Here is a 23,559-nt window from a genome sequence, read left to right as displayed (position 1 = left end):
TCTTTTAACACCGCCTTCCGTTTCACTCTTCAGAAAGCAGAGCTGAGTAGCAGCAGCCACCTGTTCTCAGAGTGGCCGGGACGCTGTGAAACAAGCCGAACCTGCAGCCCGGCTGTTTGGGGGCTGACCGTGACGCAAGGGAGATTCACAGGTCCAGATTTTGACAAATTGTGATGTGGGGCCACAGAGCACCAGTTTTATTACCTTTTTTTTGAGGAAGACTGGCCCTGAGCTAACATCCATGCCCATCTTCCTCTGCTTTATGTGTGGGTCGCCTGCCACAGCATGGCTTGATAAGTGGTGTGTAGGTCTGTGCCTGGGATCTGAACCTGCAAACCGTAGGTCGCTGAAGCGGAGTGCACGAACTTAACCGCTGCGCCACGGGGCCTGCCCCAGTTTTATTACCTTTTTGGAATGTACCGTTTGTACTTGGGGCAAAGACAGGTGAAGGTTGTTTGGTAGTGAAAGGGTTGAGAGATGCGGATAATCAACATCGCAAGCTCAGTGAATTAAGAAAAACTGTTTCTCTGTGTCCTTGAATTAAGGACGCCAGGTTTTCCCAGCGAGGCGACATTAACAAAGTGACACTCGGGTTTTGTGACGGGCAGTTGGCTGCTGCGTGTCTGCGGGAGGGCGCACCTGTGTCTTCAGACAGCCAGCCGCGCGCTGCCCGCCCTGACTGCGCTCACCACTGCGTCTTCTTCCCTCCAGATCCCCAGGATCACCCTGGTTCTTGCGCCCCTCATGGGCCCAGTTCTCTGTGATGACCGGCATCCTGAGAATGAATAGGGCGGAAACGGATTCAATTGCTGTTGGTAGCGTGTGAGCGCTCACCTAGTACTCCACCCCATTTCCCCGGGGGAGCTCGTCAGTAGCCAGGGTCCGCCTCCTTTCTGCCGATGCCGTGACATGCTGGGCAGATCCCTAGATAGGACAGAAGCCTGACCATCCTGGTTCGTTCCAGCTGGTGCTCGCAGGGGCAGGGGTGGAATGCTTCAGAGGCGACTCCGGTCCCATGGATCTCCACAGTCAGGTGCCCCTGCTTCCCTGCAGAGACCACGTGCAGTCGAGCCCTCCCCTAGAGGCACGGTGCGCAGCCCTCCTGGGGAGGAAGCCCTCCAGGCCCCAGGAGCAGGTAGGGGCGTCCCTGGCCTCAGCCTCGGCCGAGTCCTCGCTGGAGGTGTCTGGGAGTTAGTGCCGCCCTCCGCAGACACTTCGTCCGTCCTGCTCGAAGAGGCTCGGTTTGCTCGAACACCGCGGAATGCAGCGTGCCCTTTGTGAATCGTGGATCGAGGTCAGAGGGTGCTCCTGGCAGTGCTGGGGCTCACACTTCCGCAGCCTCAGTCCGTTCCTGACGAGGTGTGTGTCCGTAAAATAGCTCATCTCGTTTACTGTAAACGTGGGAACCAGGGAGGGTACTTGTTACTTTGTTCCGTCGTGACTTTACAGTCTATTAAGACAGCAGGAATCACCTTCATTCCATTTCCACCCTGTCCTGGAAGATGGCTGTGCTTCCTGATGCACAGGAGAATCAGTACCTGTTTGCTGAAGTAAGTGGATGGAAGATAGATGTGTTTCCTTTTCCAGATATTGTCAATTTTTTAAAATTCTCATTGTGCTTGGTGTATATGACGTGTTACATAGAATCATGTATTCAAAGTTATAATTCTTTTTGGAAGCCACATTTTAGCCAGTTCTCAGAAAAATTGGCCTTGGAGACCATTCTTTTTCACCACACACCAAAATAAACTCAAAATGGATCAAAGACCTAAAGATTAGGCCAGAAACAATAAGTCTTCTAGAAGAGAATATAGGCAGTACACTCTTTGACATCAGTCTCAAAAGAATCTTTTCAGACACTATAACTCCTCAGTTGAGGGAAACAATAGAAAGAATAAACAAATGGGACTTCATCAGACTAAAGAGCTTCTTCAAGGCAAGGGAAAACAGGATTGAAACAAAAAAACAGCTCACTAATTGGGAAAAAATATGTACAAGCCACTTATCCGACAAAGGGTTAATCTCCATAATATACAAAGAACTCACACGGCTTAACAACAAAAAAACAAACCCAATCAAAAAATGGGCAGAGGACATGAACAGACATTTCTCAAAAGAAGATATAAATATGGCCAATAGACACATGAAAAGATGTTCATCATTGCTAATCATCAGGGAAATGCAAATCAAAACTACACTAAGATATCACCTTACACCCGTTAGATTGGCAAAAACATCCAAAACCAAGAGCGACAAATGTTGGAGAGGTTGTGGAGAAAAAGGAACCCTCATCCACTGTTGGTGGGAATGCAAACTGGTACAGCCACTATGGAAAACAGTATGGAGATTTCTCAAAAAGTTAAAAATAGAAATACCCTATGACCCAGCCATCCCATTACTGGGTATCTATCCTAAGAACCTGAAATCAGAAATCCCAAGAGTCCCTTGCACCCCCTATGTTCATCGCAGCATTATTTACAATAGCCAAGATGTGGAACCAACCTACATGCCCAGAAACTGATGATTGGATAAAGAAGATATGGTATATATACACAATGGAATACTACTCAGCCATAAAAAAAGACAAAATTGGCCCATTCGCAGCAACGTGGATGGACCTTGAGTGTATTATGTTAAGCGAAATAAGCCAGTCAGAAAAAGACGAACTCTATATGACTCCACTCATAGGTGGAAGTTAACATATTGACAAGGAGATCTGATCGGTGGTTACCAGGGAAAAGGGGGGGTGGGGGGAGGGCACAAAGGGGGAAGAGGTGTACCCACAACATGACTAACAATAATGTACAACTGAAATCTCACAAGGTTGTAATCTATCATAACATTAATAATAAAAAAAAAAAAACTGGCCTTGGAGCACTCTTGTGTTTGAAGTCGTGTCAGAAAAAGTGGAAGAATCTTCTGTTAGGAAAGGAGAGGCCTCCCCTGGAAGTAAACCTCATCAGAATACAGCCCGGGAGGAATCCGGGCTCGGATGGAGGAGTCCCCGCGTGGGTTAGGTTCCCCTCCTGTCTTTCACATACATGGGGACAAATAATACCAAGGTCTTGATAAGTCTGAAAACAAACAAAATGTAGTTGCTCATTCGCAGGGCCCTAGCCCTGCTCTGCAGTTGTGAACGCCCATCAACAAGCTGTCACTGCCCGGGCCGGGTTTGTAAACCAGAGGTTGGTCCTTTCTCCAGCTGTCGCGTCTGTTCAGTCTGTGTTTCTGAGTTACAGGGAGGGGGAGGCGTGAACTGTTGCTGTCAGTGCCTCCTCATCTGCTCCTGAGGGTGCTGCCCACCCCTGGGGCTGGCATACCTGATGCCCTAGGACAATCGCAGCTGTGGGCTCCAGTGTCCTAGAGGGTCGAATGTGGGTGAAGGTTTGGGGGGAAATCTTGTATCAACAGTGCAGGCTGATCAGGTATTTCCTTCGTGTCCCAGGCTGGCCCTCAGTCCCAGCTCGGGGCTCAGGCACCCGTTGGAGAAGCACCCTTTCGCCTTCCTCCCCTCTAGGGCGGAAGAGTCCCTTTCTTCCCACTCAATTCGGAAGGAATGACATTGTTTTTGGTTTTGTTTCAGGGCATTTGCACGTGAAAGGCAAGGAAGAAAAAATGTCCAAATCACTGAAAAACTACATCACTATTAAGGTAATGGGTTTTCCTGACTCCTGCATTGCTTCCAGCTTACTGAACCTGTCCTAAGGGCTGGTGCGCAGCTGCAACCCAAAACCTCTGAGTCCCGGTGTCCCCGCCCCGTTGCCCTGTGACCCTAACGGGCTTCTACTCTGGGTTTGAAATCCTCTTCCTTGTCCTAAAAGCGCGCAGTGCTGTGTCTGCATTCCCCTGTCCTCTTCCTCAGGTCCCTCCTGCTCTGTTTTCTGTCTGTTTCTTTCTCGGTGCACTTTCCTTTTTCTCTTCTTGCATTCCAGTCCACACCTCCTTCTTCCCTTCCCTTCCCTTTCATGACAGTTTCTCTCTGGAATCACATTTGCTGGATTCCTTCCCCCTTTTCTTTCCTCTCCCACCACCAGCCCCTTCTGTCTAGTGTCGCTGTGGGGTTGGTTTGTTGCTGCTTTTTGCCTTCTTAGACTACTGAAAAATTTCAGTGTGTGTGGACATGAAGCACAGAATGTGAATTTCCGTATGATGGAAAACAAGTGCACTAATTGGAGAACACTTCAAGAAACAGTTTGATTTTCCTTTGTCTTTGGGTCTGTAAAGCCGCGTTTAATTTTTTTTTTTTTTAAGATTTTATTTTTTTTTTTCCTTTTTCTCCCCAAAGTCCCCCAGTACATAGTTGTATATTCTTTGTTGTGGGTCCTTCTAGTTGTGGCATGCGGGACGCCGCCTCAGCGTGGTTTGATGAGCAGTGCCATGTCCGCGCCCAGGATTCGAACCAACGAAACACTGGGCCGCCTGCAGCGGAGCGCAGGAACTTAACCACTCGGCCACGGGGCCAGCCCCAAGCCGCGTTTAATTTTGATTGCAAATTAAGCAGACAAGATAGGAATCAGACCTTTATCACCGCAGTCCCCAACCACTGAAAGCTGTGGCACCGAATTTAGAATAAACCCCAAGGGGAGTGCTCCTCACAAAAGAATCTTTCTATGCTTTTCTTAAATAGAAATGTCCGATATTATCTTACACAAAATTTCAAACATATCGAAAAGTTAAAAGAAACAGTTACATACTCACCATGTAGATTCAAGAGTTATTATTTTGCTATATTGCTCTTTCTCAATCTCTGGGAGTGGTGAGTGTATTTGTGTGTGTGCGTGTATATACATATTTTATGGTTGTTGAACCACTAGGAAATAACGTTGCAGACACCATGACACTTCTCTATTCTGCATGCAACTCCTGAAATAAGGACGCTTTCCTGCGTGACCCGAACACTTGAAAAGTTAGCAGTAATTTCTTAATATGACCAATTATCTAGTTCAGTTCTGATTTCTCCATTTGTCCCAATATGTCTTTTATAGTTTTTTTTTTTTAACCAGGATCCAGTCAAAGTTCATGTGTTGGATTTGTATGTTGTGTCTTCTTAGGCTTTTTTTTAAAAAAAATTTTAATAGTGCTAGAAAACACATAACATTTACCATCTTAACTGTTTCTTTTAATCTTTTTTTTTTTTTGAGGAAGATTAGCTCTGAGCTAACATCTGCTGCCAATCCTCCTCTTTTTGCTGAGGAAGACTGGCCCTGAGCTAATGTCCGTGCCCATCTTCCTCTACTTTATATGTGGGACACCTGCCACAGCATGGCTTGCCAAGCAGTGCCATGTCTGCACCCGGGATCTGAACTGGCGAACCCCGGGCCGCAGAAACAGAACGTGCACACTTAACCGCTGTGCCACCGAGCCAGCCCCTATCTTAACTATTTTTATGTGTGCAGGTGCACACCCTTCTGGCCGCCGCCCTTCTGCTTTCTGTCCCATGATTGTGATGACTCTAGGTCCCTCCTATCAGTGGAATCATGCAGTACTTGTCCTTCTGTGTCTGGCTTCTTTTCTCAGCATAATGTCCTCAAGGTGCATCCATGTCGTAGCAGGTGTCAGAATTTCATTCTTCTCTAAAGCTGGGTAACATTCCACTGCTCTTTTTAGGCTTCTGAGCTACAACAGTCTTTCTACTTTTATTTCCCTGTGGCGTTGACTTTTTGAAGAGCCCACGCCAGTTTTGTTGAGCATCCCATCTTTAGGATTTGTCTTTTTCTTTGTGGTGTCTTTCAACGTGTTCTTCTGTTGCCTTCTTTCCTGTAACTGGAAGTGACGTCTCAAGGCTTGACTTGATTCGGGTTAAACCTTTGGCGGGAACACCTCATTGGTGCTGTGGACTTCACACTGCATCCCCGTGGGGGCCGTGGGGCCAGGCCGTGGACTGTTCGTGATGTTACGTTCGATCACTTGGCTAAGGGATGGCCACCAGCTCACTGTTTATTTCCCTTTTGTGAATATTGAGAACATGTGAGGAGATACGCGGCATGGCTGTCTCGTTCCCTAAGGCCCTCGACCCCGCAGCTCCAGCAGCCTCTGGGGGGCGTCACCTTCCCGGTGCACTCAGTGGTTTCGGCAAGGTCGTGTTGTCACATTCTGTTCACTTCTATTACGTGTGCTTGCTGAGACTCTTCAAAGAAGAGGCTTTGTCTTTCTTTCTCTGTCTCTCTTTTCAGTGTCGCTGTGGAGTTCAGGATTTGTAGTTACATCATGGTTTATCAATTCAGTTGTACTCTTTTTATGCTGAAACTACCAGATTTACTCGATTTGGCCAGGCAGGGCTCCTGCGTCCCGGGCTGTGTCTCCCACGTGGCCTGTCTCTCGGCCCTGTTCACCTGTTGCACTCTGCCCTAGACCCGCCGTTTCTCCGAGGAGCCTCGCTGCCTTTGTGGGAAAATGGCATTTTGACACCAGCGTCTGGGTGCTCAGTGTGCTTATTGCTGCTGGGGTGACGTGGATTCCAGCCCTCTTCAGGGACAGAGCTGGGGGAGGAGACAAACCTGTACGTACGAAGTAGATAGTCTGAATTCATTTCCACATATCCAGATAAAATGTAGTATTACAAGGCCGTTTTGTTTTACCTCTTTTTTCCCTCTTTTAATAAAAATCTTATTTCCTTATAGCAGCATATCAACGTTATGTTTTATCTTAAAATAGACACAAAATAAGTTTAAAAATTTAATACAGACATTTCTGTTAACAGTGAACTATTGGGTAAAGTTTAAGATTTCCTTGCAGTTCTTGTTTTAATGGTAGCTTTATTGAGATGTAATTCACATACCAAAGAATTCAGCCTTTCAGTTGATCATTCGGCGGCTGTGAGTGTATTCACAGACTTGTGCAGCCATCACCACTATCTAATTACAGAACGTTTCATCATCATCCGTCAGCATCCCCCCTCATTCCCGGCCCCCAGCCCCTGGCGACCGCTGGTCCACTTTCTGTGTCTGTGCATTTGCCTGTTCGGGGCTCGCATTTCTTTTCACTTAGACTCCATCCCTCTGGGGTTATGGGGTCACAGTGCCCATGTGCCGTCAGAGTATAATTACTTTCTGTGTGGGTCTCCCCTTTGCCACACTGCAGGCTCATTGGTCCCGTTTGTTTCCAGTTGGATAGTATCTCTTCCCCTTTTCCCATTTTCCTTTATTTTTCAGATATTTAGTAAAGGTCGTTGGAATTCAGTGGTTAACACTGTGAAGAGACGCCTTGTTGTTGCTCCTTCCTTGCACCCGTTATGCCCATCCCTGTGGAACTGTTATGTTAGGTTTCTTTCTGGATTCTCTTTCCAGTGTTTCATTTTATAAAACTATAAATTTTTATAAAAATGTAAAAATTTTTAAAAATTTATTAAAAATAAAGTTTTGTAAAAAACTATAGTTTTTATAAAAACTATAAGCCATCTCTGTGGGGATTTGGACTGTCTCCTCTTTCCCGTACAATCTACGATGATCCTGTGAGGCACCTGCTTTTCCCCTGACAATTTAAGTAGTGTTTTCGTCTGATTATAGAAGTAATGTGTTTCACGGCAGGATGTTTGAAAACACCCAAGAAGACAGAGAGGCACATGGCAGATGTGTGGAGGCACCGCCTGTGGGACGCGCCCTCCCCTCCCAGCCCTGCCCCCCTGCTGCTGGAGCAGTGGCTGCCAGTTTCTTAGCCATCACGATGTGCGTGTGCCTGTGTCTCTGTACACGTATTTCTCGTTTTCCCTTTCCACACTGTCTGCACTTGCTTTATTCCCTCAGTGAGTCTTTGGGCTAGCCTGTTTTCTTCCACATGGACTTAATTCTTCCCAGTGATGGAGTCGTCTGTCGTGTGGGTGCACTTTATTAATGTAAGCAGTGTCCTATCGATCGTCATTTAAATTATATCAAGTTTTCTAGTAGGGTATGTGCATTTAAATGTGCATAGATATCACAGAGTCTGTGTTACTTATGACCATTTAGGGGCCCGTGGGGGTGCTGTACGTGACGAGTTATTTCCCTGCGGTGCAGGTGACCTGCGATACTGTGAAGAACATCCGTCCGCACACCCAGTGACTAGTGATGGAGGATAAATGCATGTCAGGGTGTGTGCGCGTGCAGAATGTTCTGGATGCAGCCTCTGCTATTTAGCAGGAAGTGCCATCAGCATTCCCACTAGCAGTGTATGAAAGTGTCTACTTCCCTTGTCTGTGTCAACTTAGAAGAATCCTAGCAAGTTAACATTTTCCTTGTTCATCTGGTGGAAAACGACAACTACATTTTAAATTTTCATTTCTTTATTAGTTATGATAAATTTGTGCATACGTATTTGTTGGCTGTTTTTACTTTGTATTTTGCTAGCCAGCAACTTGCCCCTGCCCATAGTTCCTTGGGTGTGTTAAGCTTCTGCCCTCCATGTTAAAAATATTGGTCTGTTTCTGGGTTCCCAGCAGAAGGGTTTCCTGCCGGTCCTCGTTATTTCAGGGACCACTGACAGGCTCTTACAGCAGTCTGTGTGAAAACTCCTGATTCTTTCTGCCTAATAGAGGCTTACGTCTACCTTTAGAGTTCAGATGTCGGCTCCAAACTGGCCCTAATTTCTAGATTGTGATCTGGGACTGGTTACTTAACTCTCAAAGCCTTAGTTTTTCTTTAAAATGAGAGAACTACACCTACTGTGTGGGTTCCCGTGCAGGTGAAAGTTATAACGCGCTGAGGAAGTGCGGCTGGCCAGGGAGGTTGGGCGCCGCCCTGCCCCGGGGAGCCAGAGCGCCAGAGCACCAGAGCACCGGAGCACCGGCTTCCTGCCAGTGGGCGCCCTGCCTCGTGAGCGCGGCGCCTGGAGGGCTGGCTGCTGTCTCTGCCTGACAGCGAGCTTCAAGGAGGGGCTTGCCTCCCTCTGAGAATCTTCCAGCACAAACTGGCACGGGTGTTGTTACATTTTGCCTCTCAGGACGCCATGGTCAGGAGTTCGGGGGAACCAGAGGAGTGTGGAAGCTCGGTGACAGCAGAGCACAGAGCAGGAATACGTTAAAAATTAACGTCCCTGGAAACCAGCAGTGTGAGGCCTTGTCACGTCAGTGTCAGGATATGACAACTCAAGTATTCATATAATAAGGAAGGAGTTACAGTGCTTCCCGCTCTTTCCCGGCTTTGTTGAGGTATAATTGACACATAAAATTGTATATGTTTAAAGTGTACAATGTAATGATTTGATATGCCTATACGTTGTGAAATACTTACCATGATCAAGTTAGTTAACACATGTAACACCTTATGTGGTTACCTTGTGTGTGTGTGTTGAAAAGCCTAAGACCTATTCTCTTCGCACATTTCCAGTATACAACACAGGCTTGTTAGCTATAGTCACCGTGCTGTATATTAGATCCCCACCTTATAACGGAAAGTTTTTACCCTTTGACCAGCATCTCCCCATTTCCCCCACCTCCTAGCCTCTGGAAACCACCATTCTATTCTCTCTTTCTATGAGTTCAACTTTTTTTTCCCTTAGATTCCACATATAGGTTTATTTCACTTAGCATAATGTCCTCCAGGTTCATCCACGTTGTCACAAATGGTAGGATGTTGTTCTTTTTCATGCTGAATGGTATTCCACTGTATGTATGTGCGTCTTCTGTATCCATTCATCTGTGGCTGGGTGCTTGGGTTGCTTCCCAGTCTTGGCTGTGGTGATAATGCTTCGGTGAACATCAGTATCTTTTGAAGTACTGACTTCGTTTCCTTTGGGTACATACTCAGAAATGGGATTGCTGGAGCACATGGTAGTTCTACTGTTAATTTTTTGAGGCATCTCCGTACTGTTTTCCGTAGTGGCTGCATCAGTGTACGTTCCCACCAACGGTGCGTGAGGATTCCCTTTTCTCCACATCCCGCCAACACTCTCTCTCCATCTTTTTGATGAGAGCCATCCTAACAGGTGTCAGGTGATAGCTCATTGTGGTTCTGACTTGCATTTCCCTGATGATTGTTGATATTGAGCAACTTTTGGCCATCTGTGTGTCATCTTTGGAAAAATTTCTATTCAGGTCTTTTGCTGATTTTTGAATTGGGTTGTTTTTTTTGCTAGTAAGTTGTATGAGTTCCTTATATATTTTGGATATTAACTTCTTATCAGATGTGTGCTTTCCAAATATGTTGATGGTTCCCTTTACTCTGCAGAGCTTTTTAGTTTGGTGACATCCCACTTGCTTTCTGTATTATTATTATTAGGAAATAGTCCATAGAAACTCAATGCTGTGGAAAGATTAGATTCCAGATTTCCATTTCAACTAGTATAATAAACTCCATCGGAGAACCCCCAAAGTGGGGAAAAGAAATACCCTTTTACATTGCTGGGGTTAGGGGCTGGCCCTGTGGCCGAGTGGTTAAGTTCGCGCACTCCACTTCAGCAGCCCAAGGTTTTGCCTGTTCACATCCTGGGCGTGGACATGGCACTGCTCATCAGGCCACGCTGAGGCGGCATCCCACATAGTACAACCAGAAGGACCTACAACTAGAATATACAACTATGTACTGGGGGCTTTGGGGAGAAGAAGAATAATAAAAAAAGATTGGCAACAGATGTTAGCTCAGGGCCAATCTTTTAAAAGAAAACCCAAAACAACAACAAAAAATATGCTAGGGTTGGAGAACGACTAACTCAGATTTCTGAACACACACTGAGGTTAATTCTGAAGGAGTCCACATTCTGAATGTGAGGAGAAACTCTTTAAAAAAGAAACTAAAATCCTTTTAGGAGTGAAATAGAGAACATAGCTACCCAGAAAATAAAAAATGCTAAAATGGAAGAGAGTTCTTTTAGAAAAATCAAAGAACTGTATCAGACATAAAATATCCATAATGTTTCAGTTTTCAAGTTTTGTAACTAAAGGCCCACACATGAGCAGCAAGTTAGTGGAGTAGGCAAAGGTGCCAGATGCACAGAGCGCAGCTGTGTGGGGAACCGACACGAGGGGTTTGTTGCTCCCTCCATGGTAAGTGGTGGGGAGCACGAGGCTGCGTGGCTGGCAGCGTCACAAGAGGGGCGAGAGCTGTGGAGAGCAGCTCCATGCCCACAGCTGCAGGCATCTGGCAACAATTTGGAGAAAGCAAAACCAACAGTGACAGTTCAAAAAACAAATGCATACTCACCTGGGCTGGCGTGGTGTGGCAGGCCTCCCGACACCATTTGCCAGAAGCAGGAAAGCACCCTGTATGGGCCTGGAAAGCGGCTGCGTCTGCACTTTGTGGAAAAACGGGGATGAGTCGAAGCGGATGGCGTGCGGCCCTGGTGCTGCGAGCGGTCGTGCACGTGCCTGGGCTCCAGGCATGGAGCAGACTCGCGGTCCAAGCCGCAGGGTTCCTGGGGTCCCAGCCCAGGGAGAGGGTCCCAGACGCTGTGCGTGGACAGTTGCTACTGCCCGGCATGGCCGGTGCCCAGGGGCCTGCAAGGGGCTGTTCAGATCAGCCTGCACCAGAGAGTCCTCTGAGGACCTCGCTGGGAAGTGGCCCCACAGTCAGGCACAGGAAGGATTCGTTATGAAGAAAGCCCAGGATGTAGAGCTGGCTGTGTTGTCTGACCTTCAGTGGCTTGGTTTTCAGTTCTCTAAGCCTCGTTGTCTTGTCACCATAAAGGACAGATAATAATTCCATTGCATCTTAGCCTTCCGTAGATGATGTGGCTGGTTTCACGCTGCGTGGTGTGTTAACTGCTTTAACTGGTAGGTTTCCACACTGGCCCTTGCAGATCTGGACAGGAAGTGATGTGAAGCGAAAAAAAAGAGGACGCATGGCTGTGTGCACACGTTATCCAGCACTGCAGAAACGCCTGGGGGCTCAAGTTAATTGGCTAGTTGGGGGAAATAAGGGGACCAAGAAATAATATTCCTTTTTTCACACTTTGGGAAGGAGCGCAGAGACAGACAGATGGACGCTGGAGTGCCGGCTTCATCGTGGTAACGGTTGGACGAGACGGGGCCTCTGCACTGTCTTCCCTATGGATCCCTTTGGTGGCCTGGTGAAGGCTATGGATCCTTCCTTAGAATTTAGCGTTTTAAATGCATGAAATACAGAGGATTATAGAAGGCCCTGGTTGTAGGGAAATACAGGGATATGCGCACTTCTTCGCTTTGGTGAGCTATTAGACAAGTTCCAGCAGCAGGGCTGACTGCCGCCATCGTCCCAGGTGAGCGATTGCACAGGGTGCCTGCAGGCCGTGCTGTGCGGGAGCTGAGATGAGAACACCTGTGGTCGCAGGGGGCCCAGCCTCCAGGTTCGGCTGATCCCATGAGGTTTGTTGCCTACACTGATTGTTGGAGGAAACATCACATGCAGTTGGAGGTTAGTGGAAGTGACCAAATCTCATCCAAATTCATAGACCTCCCTCCCTCCTGGATTCTATCCCTGGGCCCCAGGAGGTCTGAGGACCCCAGGTTGAGACCTGCTGGATGGGCTGAGCAGCTTCCTAATTAATGCCGCCCCTGAATGAGAATGACCCCCCACCGCCTTGCCTTGGGTGCAGCCAGACAAGGGGGTGGATTGGGGGTGCAGGTGCAGGACCCAAGGGGGAGGTTCCCGCCTGGTGGGTGGCAGGCAGAGTCACCCTCCACCCCTCTGAAAGGGTCAGCCCGGGAGTCTGAGCAAGTGGTCCCTTCCTCCTTCCCCGGGAGGACTGAGTGAGGAGCTCCGGACTGTGTCTCTCTGGTGTGGGTTGGCGTCAGCCCCCATGTGTCATATTATTGCCACGTTAGCCCAGTGATCTGCGAGGCTGGGCCCAGAGCGAGGGGTGATGTGGTTGGCCCTCATCAGTGTTCCCTCAAGGAGCCCCCTGACTAGTCCTGGTGCAGGGTCCCGGCCGGTGTTTTCTCCCAGTATTGCTGAGGCGAGGCGGAAACAATGGCTAGCCAGGGAGGCATGGCGAGAGGAGGGCTGAGAGCACCTCTCTTCACTCTCTGGGAGCCCGGGGCGGGGGAGCAGGGTGGTGGTTCTTTTACCCAAACTCTGTGTTGTCAAAGGGTCCTGTCAGGGGCCGCCCGGTGGTGCAACGGTTAAGGTCATACATTCCACTTCAGTGGCCCAGGGTTCACTGGTTCAGATCCTGGCTGCAGACCTATGCACCGCTTGTCAAGCCATGCTGTGGCAGTTGTCTCACATAGCAAGTAGAGGAAGACGGGCATGGATGTTAGCTCAGGGCCAGTCTTCCTCAGCAAAAAAGAGGAAGATTGGCAACAGATATTAGCTCAGGGCTAATCTTCCTAAAAAAAAAAAAAAAGGGTCCTGTCTGAGCCTGTGTTCCTGTGGTGCCCAGTGCTGGGCTCTGGGCTGTGTGTTCGTGTCGAGGCAGTGACCGCGGGCCCTGTGTCCCAGTGTTCCTGGCAGGCCGAGCAGAGCCCCACCATCCTCCCTGGGGCCGCGCTGGAGGCCAGAGTGAGGCGAGCCCTCCCCGTCTCCCCACCCAGTCTGCTGCCGTCAGAGTCATCGAGAACCTTCCGCAGACACCACAGAGAGGTGGTGAACGGTCTGCTGTTGTAACGTTCCTGCTGGGTTCCCCGTGTCCTCCCTCCTGACGTGGAAGTGTCCTCTCTACATAGACGTCCTGGAAGTGATGTGTGCATCGGTAGCGGTTAGGTTCTTTTTTCGCTTGTAGTCAGTAAGGGACAGGACGGTTTATTCTCGGAGAGACAGGGCATGGGGTCTGCTGCAGCCTCACTGCCTGGAGGACGTGGCATCAACAGACGGGCTGGGTCCTGCGCCCTCAGTCCCACCCGGCCACGACCGTCTCCTCCCTGCTCCTGGGACCCCGTCCCTCTCACACAGCCAGGAGCTGCGTCCCTCCCCGTGCACAGTCCCTCTGTGGTCACAGGCCGCCCAGTGGCATCTGGCTGCGTCCCTGTCCTCTCGTGACGAGGGTCAGAAACCACGTCACGGTAAGGAACTCCCAAGGCCAGTGGCAGACCGTGGAGCAGCGACTGCAGGGCAGACGGGCTCTCTCCCCTCGGCCCTGTCCCGCAGACACTGGGACTGAACATGGAGAGTCCTCGGGGAAACTGTGGGAAAAGTGCTAATAGTGAGTTTTGGAAACAGCACAAAGCTTTTGGTAAAAGTCCCTGATTTCTTTTTTCTTTTTTTTTAAAAATCGGCACCTGGGCTAACAACTGTTGCCAATCTTTTTTTTTTTCTGCTTTATCTCCCTAAACCCCCCCCGTACATAGTTGTGTATCTTAGTTGCAGGTCCTTCTAGTTGTGGGACGTGGGACGCCGCCTCAACGTGGCCTGACGAGCGGTGCCATGTCCGTGCCCAGGATCCGAACCCTGGGCCGCCACAGCGGAGCGCGCAAACTTAACCACTCGGCCACGGAGCCGGCCCCAGTCCCTGATTTCTTGATGTGTGAAATCAGCTCACACACTGTAGTAAGTACCAGCCTCTGAGTGAAGGGAAAGCCTCACGGGCCTCTCCCTTTCTCTCCCTCGGGCAGGACTTCCTGAAGACGGCTTCGCCCGACGTCTTCCGGCTCTTCTGCATGCGGAGCAGCTATAGGTCAGGTGAGCTCAGGCGTGGAGCTCAGGGCATGGCCCGGCGTCTGCCCGGTGTGGCCCCGAGAGTTTGGTGGCGTTTGGGGCTGCCGGCATCCGGTGAGCAGTGAGCACGGTCTTGTTAGTGTGCTTGCTCTTATGCCTGAGGGTTTGGGTTCCGAATGCGAGCCCGAGGATGCACTGTTAGGAAGCATAAGCCCCATACTCAGCTAGAAGGTTCTGGAAAGTTATCTCATGGAGGCTGTGGGTTTTCCAGTCGGTCCTCCCCTTCCTCTCCCTCTCTGGGGCTGGACTCTTCTGAACCCTGTAGCACCTCCGCTCCCTGCTTCCTGCACTGGAAATGGTGAAGCTGGCCATCCTTGCACAGAGCCTGAGCCAGGAGCCCTCAAAGTGGGGGCCCGCCCAGGGTAGGCCATGCTCACCAGGCCGCGCTACTGCATGCTGCTGGGGGGGTCGTCTAGCGCTGTGTCCCCAGGGCCAAAGGGCTCTTCCACCCAGAAGGCGAGGTCCAGGGCACTGCCCTGTCTGGCTCGACCACTGATGGCAGTGTGGCCTCTGACGTCTGTGACTGGCGCTGGAGAAGGAGCAGGTGCCCTTGAGGGACAGGTGGGCTCCTCAGCTTGTGCACTGGGCTCGACCGGGTGACTGGAGGCAGAGATTGGGGTAAAGTAGCCACCAGCCAAGGAACACCCGGGTCACCAGAAGTTGGAAGAGACAGGAAGGACCCTCCCCTGGAGCCTCTGGAAAGAGCACAGCCCTGCTGACACCTCCATCTCAGTCTTTTCGCCTCTAGAAAAGTGAGAGAATAAATCGCCGTTTTGTGGTACTTGGTCATGGCAGCCCCAGGATGCCAACACGGCCTCCGGCAGGCACTCTGGCTGTGCCCCTTCTGCGGTGGCCTGGCCGTGGGTGTCTGGGCCCTGGGTGGCCAGCCCAGGCGGAGCGAGCGTCCTGAGAGCTGCTTCACGTTCTCCAGACGCCGGGTCTGAGGACCAGTCCTCTTCCTCCCCCAACTCTGAGCCAAGTCCTTGCTGCACCACTTGGCTGCTCTCCTTGGAGGTGCTGCAGGCCCCAGGCAGACCTCTCCGCTTCCCAGAGCCCCTTGTCTGTCTGTCCATCTGTCAGTGAGGAGGACTCCCTCGGCTAAACCTACTGGGAGAGGTCTCCCGTGCTTCCTCCGAGGTGGTGAGACCCGAGCCAGGACAGGGCCTGGCGCCTGCGTGGGGCGGGCCGGGGAGCGCTGTGTCCTTGCTCCTCTGCCCGGTTTCTGGTCATGTGAGGATGGCCTGGCTGAGGAACGCAGGGTCTGAGGGTGTGGGCACCTGGCGGCCCCCAGTGACCACCCCCCTCCCCCCCGCAGCCATTGACTACAGCGACGGCGCCGTGCTGGAAGCCAAGCACCTGCTCCTGGCCGCCACCGCCTTCGTCGAGGATGCGCGGGCCTACATGCGGGGGCAGCTGGTGTGCGGCCCCATTGGGGAGGACGTGCTGTGGGAGAGGTAGGTGCCATACGGGGCCACTCACTGCTTGGGCGCCAGCATGGGGCTGCCTGAGAGGAAAGCTCGGCTTTGGGAACTGAGGGCACTTCCTCGCCAGTGCTGGTGCAGGAGCACCCGGGCAAGTCTGTGGTCCCCCTGGGTGAGACACAAGGAGGCCCTGCCTGTAGGGGCTGCAAAGGTTACAGATAACATCCGTGCCCACTCCCCGTTCTGGCTGGTGTTTGTTAGTGTGTAATAAATGGAGGCTCCCGTCACGAGTTCCTAGTTAGAGGAAGACCTGCAGGTACGTGGACGAGCTGGACACTGACGAGAGGACGTGGGTGTGGACGCGCGTCTGCTGACTAAGCTCCAGCCCACATCAGGGATTGAGGAGCGAGTCTGCGGGAGTCTCGGGTGCTCCCCAACTGCCGTCGCCCAGGGAGAACAGACCCTGGCGGTCGTGACCCGCCTGGGCTGTGCCCGCGGCTGCAGGTGGCCCGGTGAAGGAGCTGCAGTGGACAGTGAGCAGGAAGCAAGAAGGGACTCCTGGTGCGCCTGACCTTCAGTACGGAGAGTGTTTCCAGTCCCCGTGCTTCCTTAGATGGTCTCACGTGTTTATCCTTGTTTTATTATCTCCGCCGAGTGTGAAAGATTGGGGCCTGACACTGGAGATGGTGGAAACTGGGAAGACTTCTGGAAGCTAGGGAAACAGCTGTCTGGAGATGAGGAGGGCGTTTCCTGGACACTGATGGCGGGCTGGGGACTGCGTGTGCTCGGAATGCCATGGGACATGTCCCCCTCCCTTGAGTTCCTGGGAGGGTGAAGAACCCTGGACTCAGTGGGCAGGTGGGGAAGGGCAGGTATCTGGACAGGACAGGACAGGGCTGCAGCTGAGTCAGTCACAGCCGTGGGAGCCCACGGGACAAAGCCTGGAGCGCTGGGTGGGACACTTTGGGTGTCTGTGTGGCTGAGAGCTGTCAGCACGACTCAGCAGCCCCGGGATGGCAGGTGCCAGGGAGGGACAGTGAACACTGTTTTGTCACTTGGGAGGGTCCCAGGCTGGAGAGCAGCGCCATCTCACCATCGAGGGCGTCAGGCCAGAGGGAAGAGTGTTCTGCAGGCTTTGCCTCCACACTTATGGGGGCGGCTGGACGGGGCCTCCTGCCCGCTCACAGCTGAGGGGGCTGCCGTGGACAGGCCAGGGAGGGGTCTGTGTTCTCGGGACTCAGCAGAGGTTCCAGTCCTGTGGGGCCCGGGGCCCCCCAAAGCCCCTCAAAGCCGGGCACTCAGTCTGCTGCCCAGAGAGGTTTCGGGCAGCTCCCCGGGGTGGGTGGAGCCCGAGTGGGAGCAAAAGCGTGACCGTGGCCAGGACTGTGGGGCGGTGAGACAGCCAGGCCCATGGAGACCGCCGCTGCTGACCCACTGGCTGGACTGCAGCCCGGGCCAGCACCCTCCCACTCATGGGGTCCTGAGCAGCGGCTCCAAGCCTTCATGTGACAGCATCCGCGTGGTTCAGCCAGTCAGAACGCAGCATTCTCTCACACTCTGCTTCATCGCCCACTGTCCAATTTTTAAACCATTATGAAGTGCCCCCTGTTGCTTTGTGTTCACACACACTTCCAGGTTCCCCACTCTGGGATTTTGAGTAATGGGACAATTTTGAGTTGATCTCATCTGGTTAAGACTCTGTTACTTGTACGGGTCTTTGTGGACGTGACCGAGAAAGGGTCCAAACACAGAATCACTCAAGCTGCTCCTCCTGGGAAGGACCGGCCGGGCACCCCTCCTCCTGCTGCCGCGGGTTCCGGGAGCACCTCACGCCTTTCTTTTTCCTACCCTCCAAGGCTCAGCCACACCAAGGGGGCTGTGAAGGCTGCCCTGGCGGACGACTTTGACACGCCTGGAGCTGTGGACGCCATCATGGACCTCATTCACCATGGGAACAGACAGCTCAAGGCAGTCACCAAGGTAACTCTGAGGACAGGGCCCCAGAGGGGGGTTTGTTCGGTCAGTTTTTTCTCCTGAGGAAGAAACAGATGCCACCTTGCCAGCTCCCTGGGGAGACTTCACTTCCCAGAGCGGGCGGCCTCTGGCTTCTCTGACTGACCTCCCTTAAGTTCCTGGAGCTGCTGCAGCCCACACGTGGCCCGCCCACAGGCCCCGCAGAGGAGGCAGCTGCCGCCCGGGGCCGGGAGGCGTCGGTTTGGGTACAGGTGGGGCACAGGGAGGTCCCGCACACTGACGGTCAGCATGCATGTTGCCAGAACAGAGCACATAACCCTCCTGTTCACTCAGGTGAACCCGGCGGAATCTGAGTTTGTTGTTAAGACATGGAATGGGGGAGGAAGCTGTGTGTTGGGACCCTGACTCTGTGCCCACCCAACCTGGCCTTCTCTGGGCCTCAGCGCCAGTCCCATTGATGAGTCCGCCCTCATGACCCAGGGACTCCCAAAGGTCCAGCTGCTAACACCATCACACTGGGGGCTGGGGGTCACCATATGAATTTGGGGGATGCAGCACTCAGACCATAGCACACCCCCATGTTACAGATGGGTAAACTGAGGGGCAGGGTAAGTGACTTCCCCACAGTCACTTGCTTTGTGGGTGGGTGGCAGCTCCGGGATTTCGCCCGGTGTCTCCGCTAGGGCTTGTGTCCTCACTCCACGGGACGCTGGAAAAGCGGCAGGTGGAGCGACTGCGAGGTCTTCCTTCTTTTCCGTCAAGTTCCTCTGCTTCTAAAGAAGCTTCTTGGGGTGGTTTGTCGCAGGAGCCTGGTGGTCCTAGGAGTCCCGCTGTGTTCGGCTCCATCGTGTCCTACATTGAGCAGTTTTTTGAGACTGTGGGGATTTCTCTGGCAGACCGACAGGTACGCCCTTCTCTTTTCAGTCCTCAGTTGTGGGATTCTCTCTGTGTGCTAGTGTGATAACTGGCTTTTCCCCTTTTAAAATGTTCATTTTAGTGGATAATAGCAAACTGCGGCGATCCTGTGCAGAACTGCGTCCACTTAGCTACAGGGCACTTTGTCGTCAGTTCTGCACGCACTCGTTTTTGTGTTTATCTTGAAAGAATCTTGAGATGTGCAGACAGCTGGCATGCAGGGTGAGAACGTTTTTCCTGAGCCATCTGAGAGCAAGCTGCCGGCCGAGCCCCTTGGTGTGCCCCCTGCAAATGGGGCCCCCATCCTCTGGTTCTGCCCTGTACGGCAGGAGGGTCCCCTTCAGAACCCAGTGCTCATCTGGTACTTTCTCTGCACCAAGCCAGGCGGCGGCAGTTTCTCCGAGGGGCCGGGTTGCTGCCGCAGAGGAGGGTATCACAGGGAGCATCTGAGCGCCCATATGCTCCCTGCGCTCGGGCCACAGCTGCTTGGGGCCCTCGGCGGGCAGAGGCAGGAATGTGTGCACACGCTATCCAGCTGTGTCTGAATGGATCTCATTGACTGAAACCCCAGCGTTACCTCCCACACATCAATTCTAGTCCCCCAGCAAAGGGTTCACTCTGCGTTCCCCGTTTTCCGTACATACTCCTCTGATGGTGAGAAACCTGCCTTCCAGGATCCTAAATGCACTAACCTGTTCTCCCCGAGTGCGGGCAGCCTCCCACCGCCGCCCACCCCCCCCCCCCCCCGTCAGCCTCCATCCCCCTCACAGCAGGCTGCCCTCTGCACAGATGCTTCCTTGGGCTGTGCCACCCCACACCAGACCCCCCACCCCATGGCACCCTCCTCTTCCTCCACAGGGCCACCTTGCTCTGCTACACCTAACAACTTTAGGACTGTTCAGGACGGGACAGGAAAGGGCTAAAATACCCATTTTAAAAACATTTTATGTGACCAGGTTGTCAACATGTAAGGTCTAGACTGCAGACGGGAGTGACCCTATCACAGGGGTGGTGGAATGGCTCACTCTTCCCAGATTCCTTTACGGCGCTGCCCCGTTCTGCCGCCATAGGGGCTTGGGCACAGCCCAGCTGCTCCCTGCTTCCCGGGGGGCTGCCACGCTAGCCCAGCTGCCTGGCACCCAGAGCTCCCGACGCCTGGCTGCCCTCTGCCCTGAGCTGGGGCATGGCTCTTGGGACCTTGACTATTGTGAAGTTCTCTGGCCTTAACACAAAGAATTGCAGCATCTTTGTGACGATTCTCAAGTTTGGTTTACCGACAGACGTGGCGATTCCCTGGCAGACCTGTGTCCTCTCCTGGGCAGTCCAGGGTCTGTCAGCCAGTTCGTATAAAAATCTAACTCACTTGTCTGAAGTGACCAAGTTTCTGTAAGGTCTGTATTCATTTCCACAGGAGACTCTCCGGAGTCTGCTGGTGAGTAAGACCAGGCATATTCGGCCAAGCTTTGCCTGGCCCTTGGCACAATAGCTCACTCACCGCCCCCACCTCACGGGTTGACATTGGAGCCCGCTTTGAGCTCACATCCCGTAATAAGAAAAACTCTCTTTTATTGTGGAAGCAACTGAGGATCACATGAGGTCGAAGCAGTTGTTCGACCCAAAAGTTGTAAAATGTGAGTTCTGTTTCTTCTTTTAAACACGGAACATAAACAGCCGCTAGGATCCTTGCTCCAGGATGGAGGAAGAAATCGTGTTGTGGGGGAGAGGACTCCTGGCAACTCGAGCAGTTCAGGTCCCAGCTGCCCCGCTGAAAGCTCTCCGGCTGGGCAGATTGTTGGTTCCGACTGTCGTGGAAGCGTGGTCTGTGTGAGCCTCATGGGAAGTCTGCGTTGGTCTGTGTATCTGGCTAGTGAGCAGGCTGGCTTCACTGTCAGTAAGGCTTAGACTTCTAGACTCTGCCTAGTGAACCCGAGAGGTCCGCACATCCGTGAAGCCGCAGCGCCCAGCTCCTCGCCTGAGTTCAGGATCGGAGGAGAGCTCCCTGGTCAGCTCCAGGCCTCACTGAGCACACTCTGACGAGGCCTGCAGCAGGCTAGGGAGCCTGCCTGGCTGGCTGACACACGCAGGCGAGGAGTGGACACTTGCCAGCAGCTCTGGCCCGGTGAGAAGAGCAGGCCACTGGTTCCCTTGCAGCCCTGGGGAGGGCGTGTGCTGGACTGGCTTGGCACGGAACTCACTGGGCCTCATCAACTGGGCTGGGTCTAGGCTGCTGCCAGGGCCTCACTAGTCATGCTGCCTCGCCTGGATGTAGTTTGTTTCAGGGGACAGCGGCTCAGCCACTCTGCACAGCGTGGTGGAGGAGCTGGTCCGGTTCCGGCTCAAGGTCCGGCAGTTCGCCCTGGCCACGGGGGAGGCCACCAGGGAGGCCCGGCGGCAGCAGCTCCTGGAGAGGCAGCCCTTGCTGGAAGCATGTGACACCCTGCGCCAGGACCTGGTCGCCCATGGCATCAGCATCAAGGTGAGCCCCTCCCACCAGGGTCCAGTGACAGTAGGAGTGATCACCCTGAGGTGCCGTGTAAGCAGCCACCACTGCACACAGGGGACAGTCAAAGCTCAGACATCCCACCATGCCGATGTGGCTTGTGAGCATACCCACCTTGTGACAAATTAGGAGGGACACTGAGACCCAGGGGCATGTGAGCTCACTCAGGGGTTTGTGGACACAGGAGCAGACCCATGTCCTTGCTCAGTGCCTGTCCTGCCCCAGGTGGCCCTGCCCTGGCCTTCGGCCTGTAATGGAGGCAGCAGTGTGACCATCTAAGCGTGCCACTGCCTCCTCCAGTACCCAGAGCAGTGGGAGCACCGGGCTGGGCAATTTGTCCTGTCACCCTAGGCCCCGACCCTCTCACCTCTTGACCCCGAGCCAAGTGAGTGCTCAGCCAGGACCTGGCCCTCTTCCTCCACAGGACAGGAGCAGCACATCCACATGGGAACTGCTGTGTCAGAGGGCGCAAGACCACAAACCAGGCAGCTGAGGACGTGTTCTGTGCCTGCTTATGACATGATACAAGCTTTATATTAAAGTTCCCCATCATGGCTGTTTAGTCAACAGTAAAATAAACTGATAATTAAAACTATGCCTAAAAAACGGATTTCTTTATAGTTCTGACAGCCACAGACACATGAGGTTTTAGTAAAATCAATCAGCCAACACTGTGGTCCATGATGCACCCCAGCTAGCCCTGTGCCCAAGGGTCTGACCGAGGGAGGAGTGTGAAACCAGGAGCTGGAGACCAGGATGAAAGTCCTGAAGGGGGCCCCAGAAGACGTCCTGGGAGGGGCAGGCAGGACCTGCAAACGGGGCTAATGGGGCAGCGGCTTCTAGGACAACCCTTATCCTGGGGGCCTCGGGGGATGCGGCCCTGCCACCTGGTCTGAAGCAGGAGGTGGCCCATCCCTCAGGTGCTGGGCAGTGCTGAACCAGGGGTGATGCCCAAACCATGGAGGGGCCCCCCCCCAGAGGTGATGATGTATTTTTACGTTCATTTTCTTGTTATGATAGTAATATGTTAATCGTAGAAAAATATATATTGGCAGTAGGCACGATGTAGTATATTCAGAAATTGATAGTGTACACCTGAAATTACACAATCTTATAAACCATCATGACCTCAATAAAATAATTTTTTTTAAATCATAGAAAAACACAGCAAAGAAAACCCTCTGTGGTGCTTGGATAGCTGTTTATCTTTATTCTCTTGAAGCCTTTTGAATAACTCGTTCCTGTGGTGTACCATCCTTTGTTGCCTCTGAGCAGACAGGGCGGGGCCAGGGCTGTGCTCCAGAGGTTAACTCTGGGTCTTGACAGTGAGAGCAAGACAGGTATGATGGAGGTGGCCAAGCTGGGACGGAGCTTGCTGGCGGCCTTGCTCTGGCTCCTGGCCTTTCTGTCACAGGCAGGGAGCTCCAGCTGTTCAGTGAACCAGCAGGAGATGAGCTGGCCCTCTTGCTGCCTCCCTGGCTCTCAGATCCTGCGCAGGCCCACCCTGCTGTCTGCCCTGCGAGGCTAGCGTTGACTCATCCTGTGGCCCCCCCCAGGCAGCAGGTAGGCACACGCCAGGACAGCTCGGCAGTCATGTTCACTTTGTCACTGACCTTCAGGACCCTGAAAAGGCACTGGGGTTCCTGTCTATAGATAAAGAACCCTATTCAGAAGCGGACTACCTAAGAGAGACCCAACTAGTGACTAGCGGAGGGAGGATCCCAGACGGCAGGGAGGCCCCTTATAAGAAGACATCCAAATCCGGTCAATTCCGTCCTGGGGGAGCAGACTGTCCCCCAACGGCTGCACGCCTAACTTGACCATCCATGCGTATTTCTGTGCTGCTGTTCTGCTCTCAGGGACGCTCCCAGTAAGACACTGTCCTTAGCTGGAGCTAGTGAGCACACGCAGGTTTGTAAAAGAACAAGGAAGCAATTACTCACTTCATTTAAACATAGCGGCCCCTTGGCTAGTTGGGTTTACCCACTATGTCCCTTAAGCAAAGGGGTTTTGTACTTAGAGCAAAAACTTAAATAACAAAAAACATAAGAATAGTTCCTGTGATTGCTGAATTCTATTTTCTGTGTAAAGCAATGGTTACATTTCAGGCTTATTCAAATTACTTCATTTTAACAATATTGGTAGGTACTGGTGAAATAACAACAGACACCCTTATATATTTTTATCTCCCTAGTACCTGACAATGTCCTCA

The 23,559-nt window shown here is 52.4% G+C and overlaps 1 protein-coding gene across 4 annotated transcripts in view; it reads left to right on the top strand.

Moving 5' to 3' along the window:
• Positions 1-21,942, top strand: part of CARS2 (cysteinyl-tRNA synthetase 2, mitochondrial) — a 45,228-nt gene extending 23,286 nt beyond the window's left edge. The window contains exons 9-15 of one of the 4 annotated variants that reach the window (XM_070520143.1): positions 3,584-3,651; positions 14,435-14,501; positions 15,853-15,991; positions 17,815-17,938; positions 18,738-18,836; positions 21,117-21,323; positions 21,772-21,942. In XM_070520143.1, the coding sequence (XP_070376244.1) occupies positions 3,584-3,651; positions 14,435-14,501; positions 15,853-15,991; positions 17,815-17,938; positions 18,738-18,836; positions 21,117-21,323; positions 21,772-21,840 (773 nt within the window). In that variant the 3' untranslated portion in view covers positions 21,841-21,942. Of the gene's footprint in view, positions 1-3,583; positions 3,652-14,434; positions 14,592-15,852; positions 15,992-17,814; positions 17,939-18,737; positions 18,837-21,116; positions 21,324-21,771 lie in introns of all 4 variants that reach the window. The other 3 variants (XM_070520142.1, XM_070520145.1, XM_070520144.1) reach the window with 3 other exon arrangements.
• Positions 21,943-23,559: the final 1,617 nt, after the last annotated feature.

The sequence above is a fragment of the Equus asinus genome, chromosome 11 (genome assembly GCF_041296235.1).
Source record: "Equus asinus isolate D_3611 breed Donkey chromosome 11, EquAss-T2T_v2, whole genome shotgun sequence".
Classification (NCBI taxonomy): domain Eukaryota; kingdom Metazoa; phylum Chordata; class Mammalia; order Perissodactyla; family Equidae; genus Equus; species Equus asinus.
Note: the sequence above shows the minus strand (reverse complement) of the source record. Positions and strands in the feature narration are given on the sequence as shown.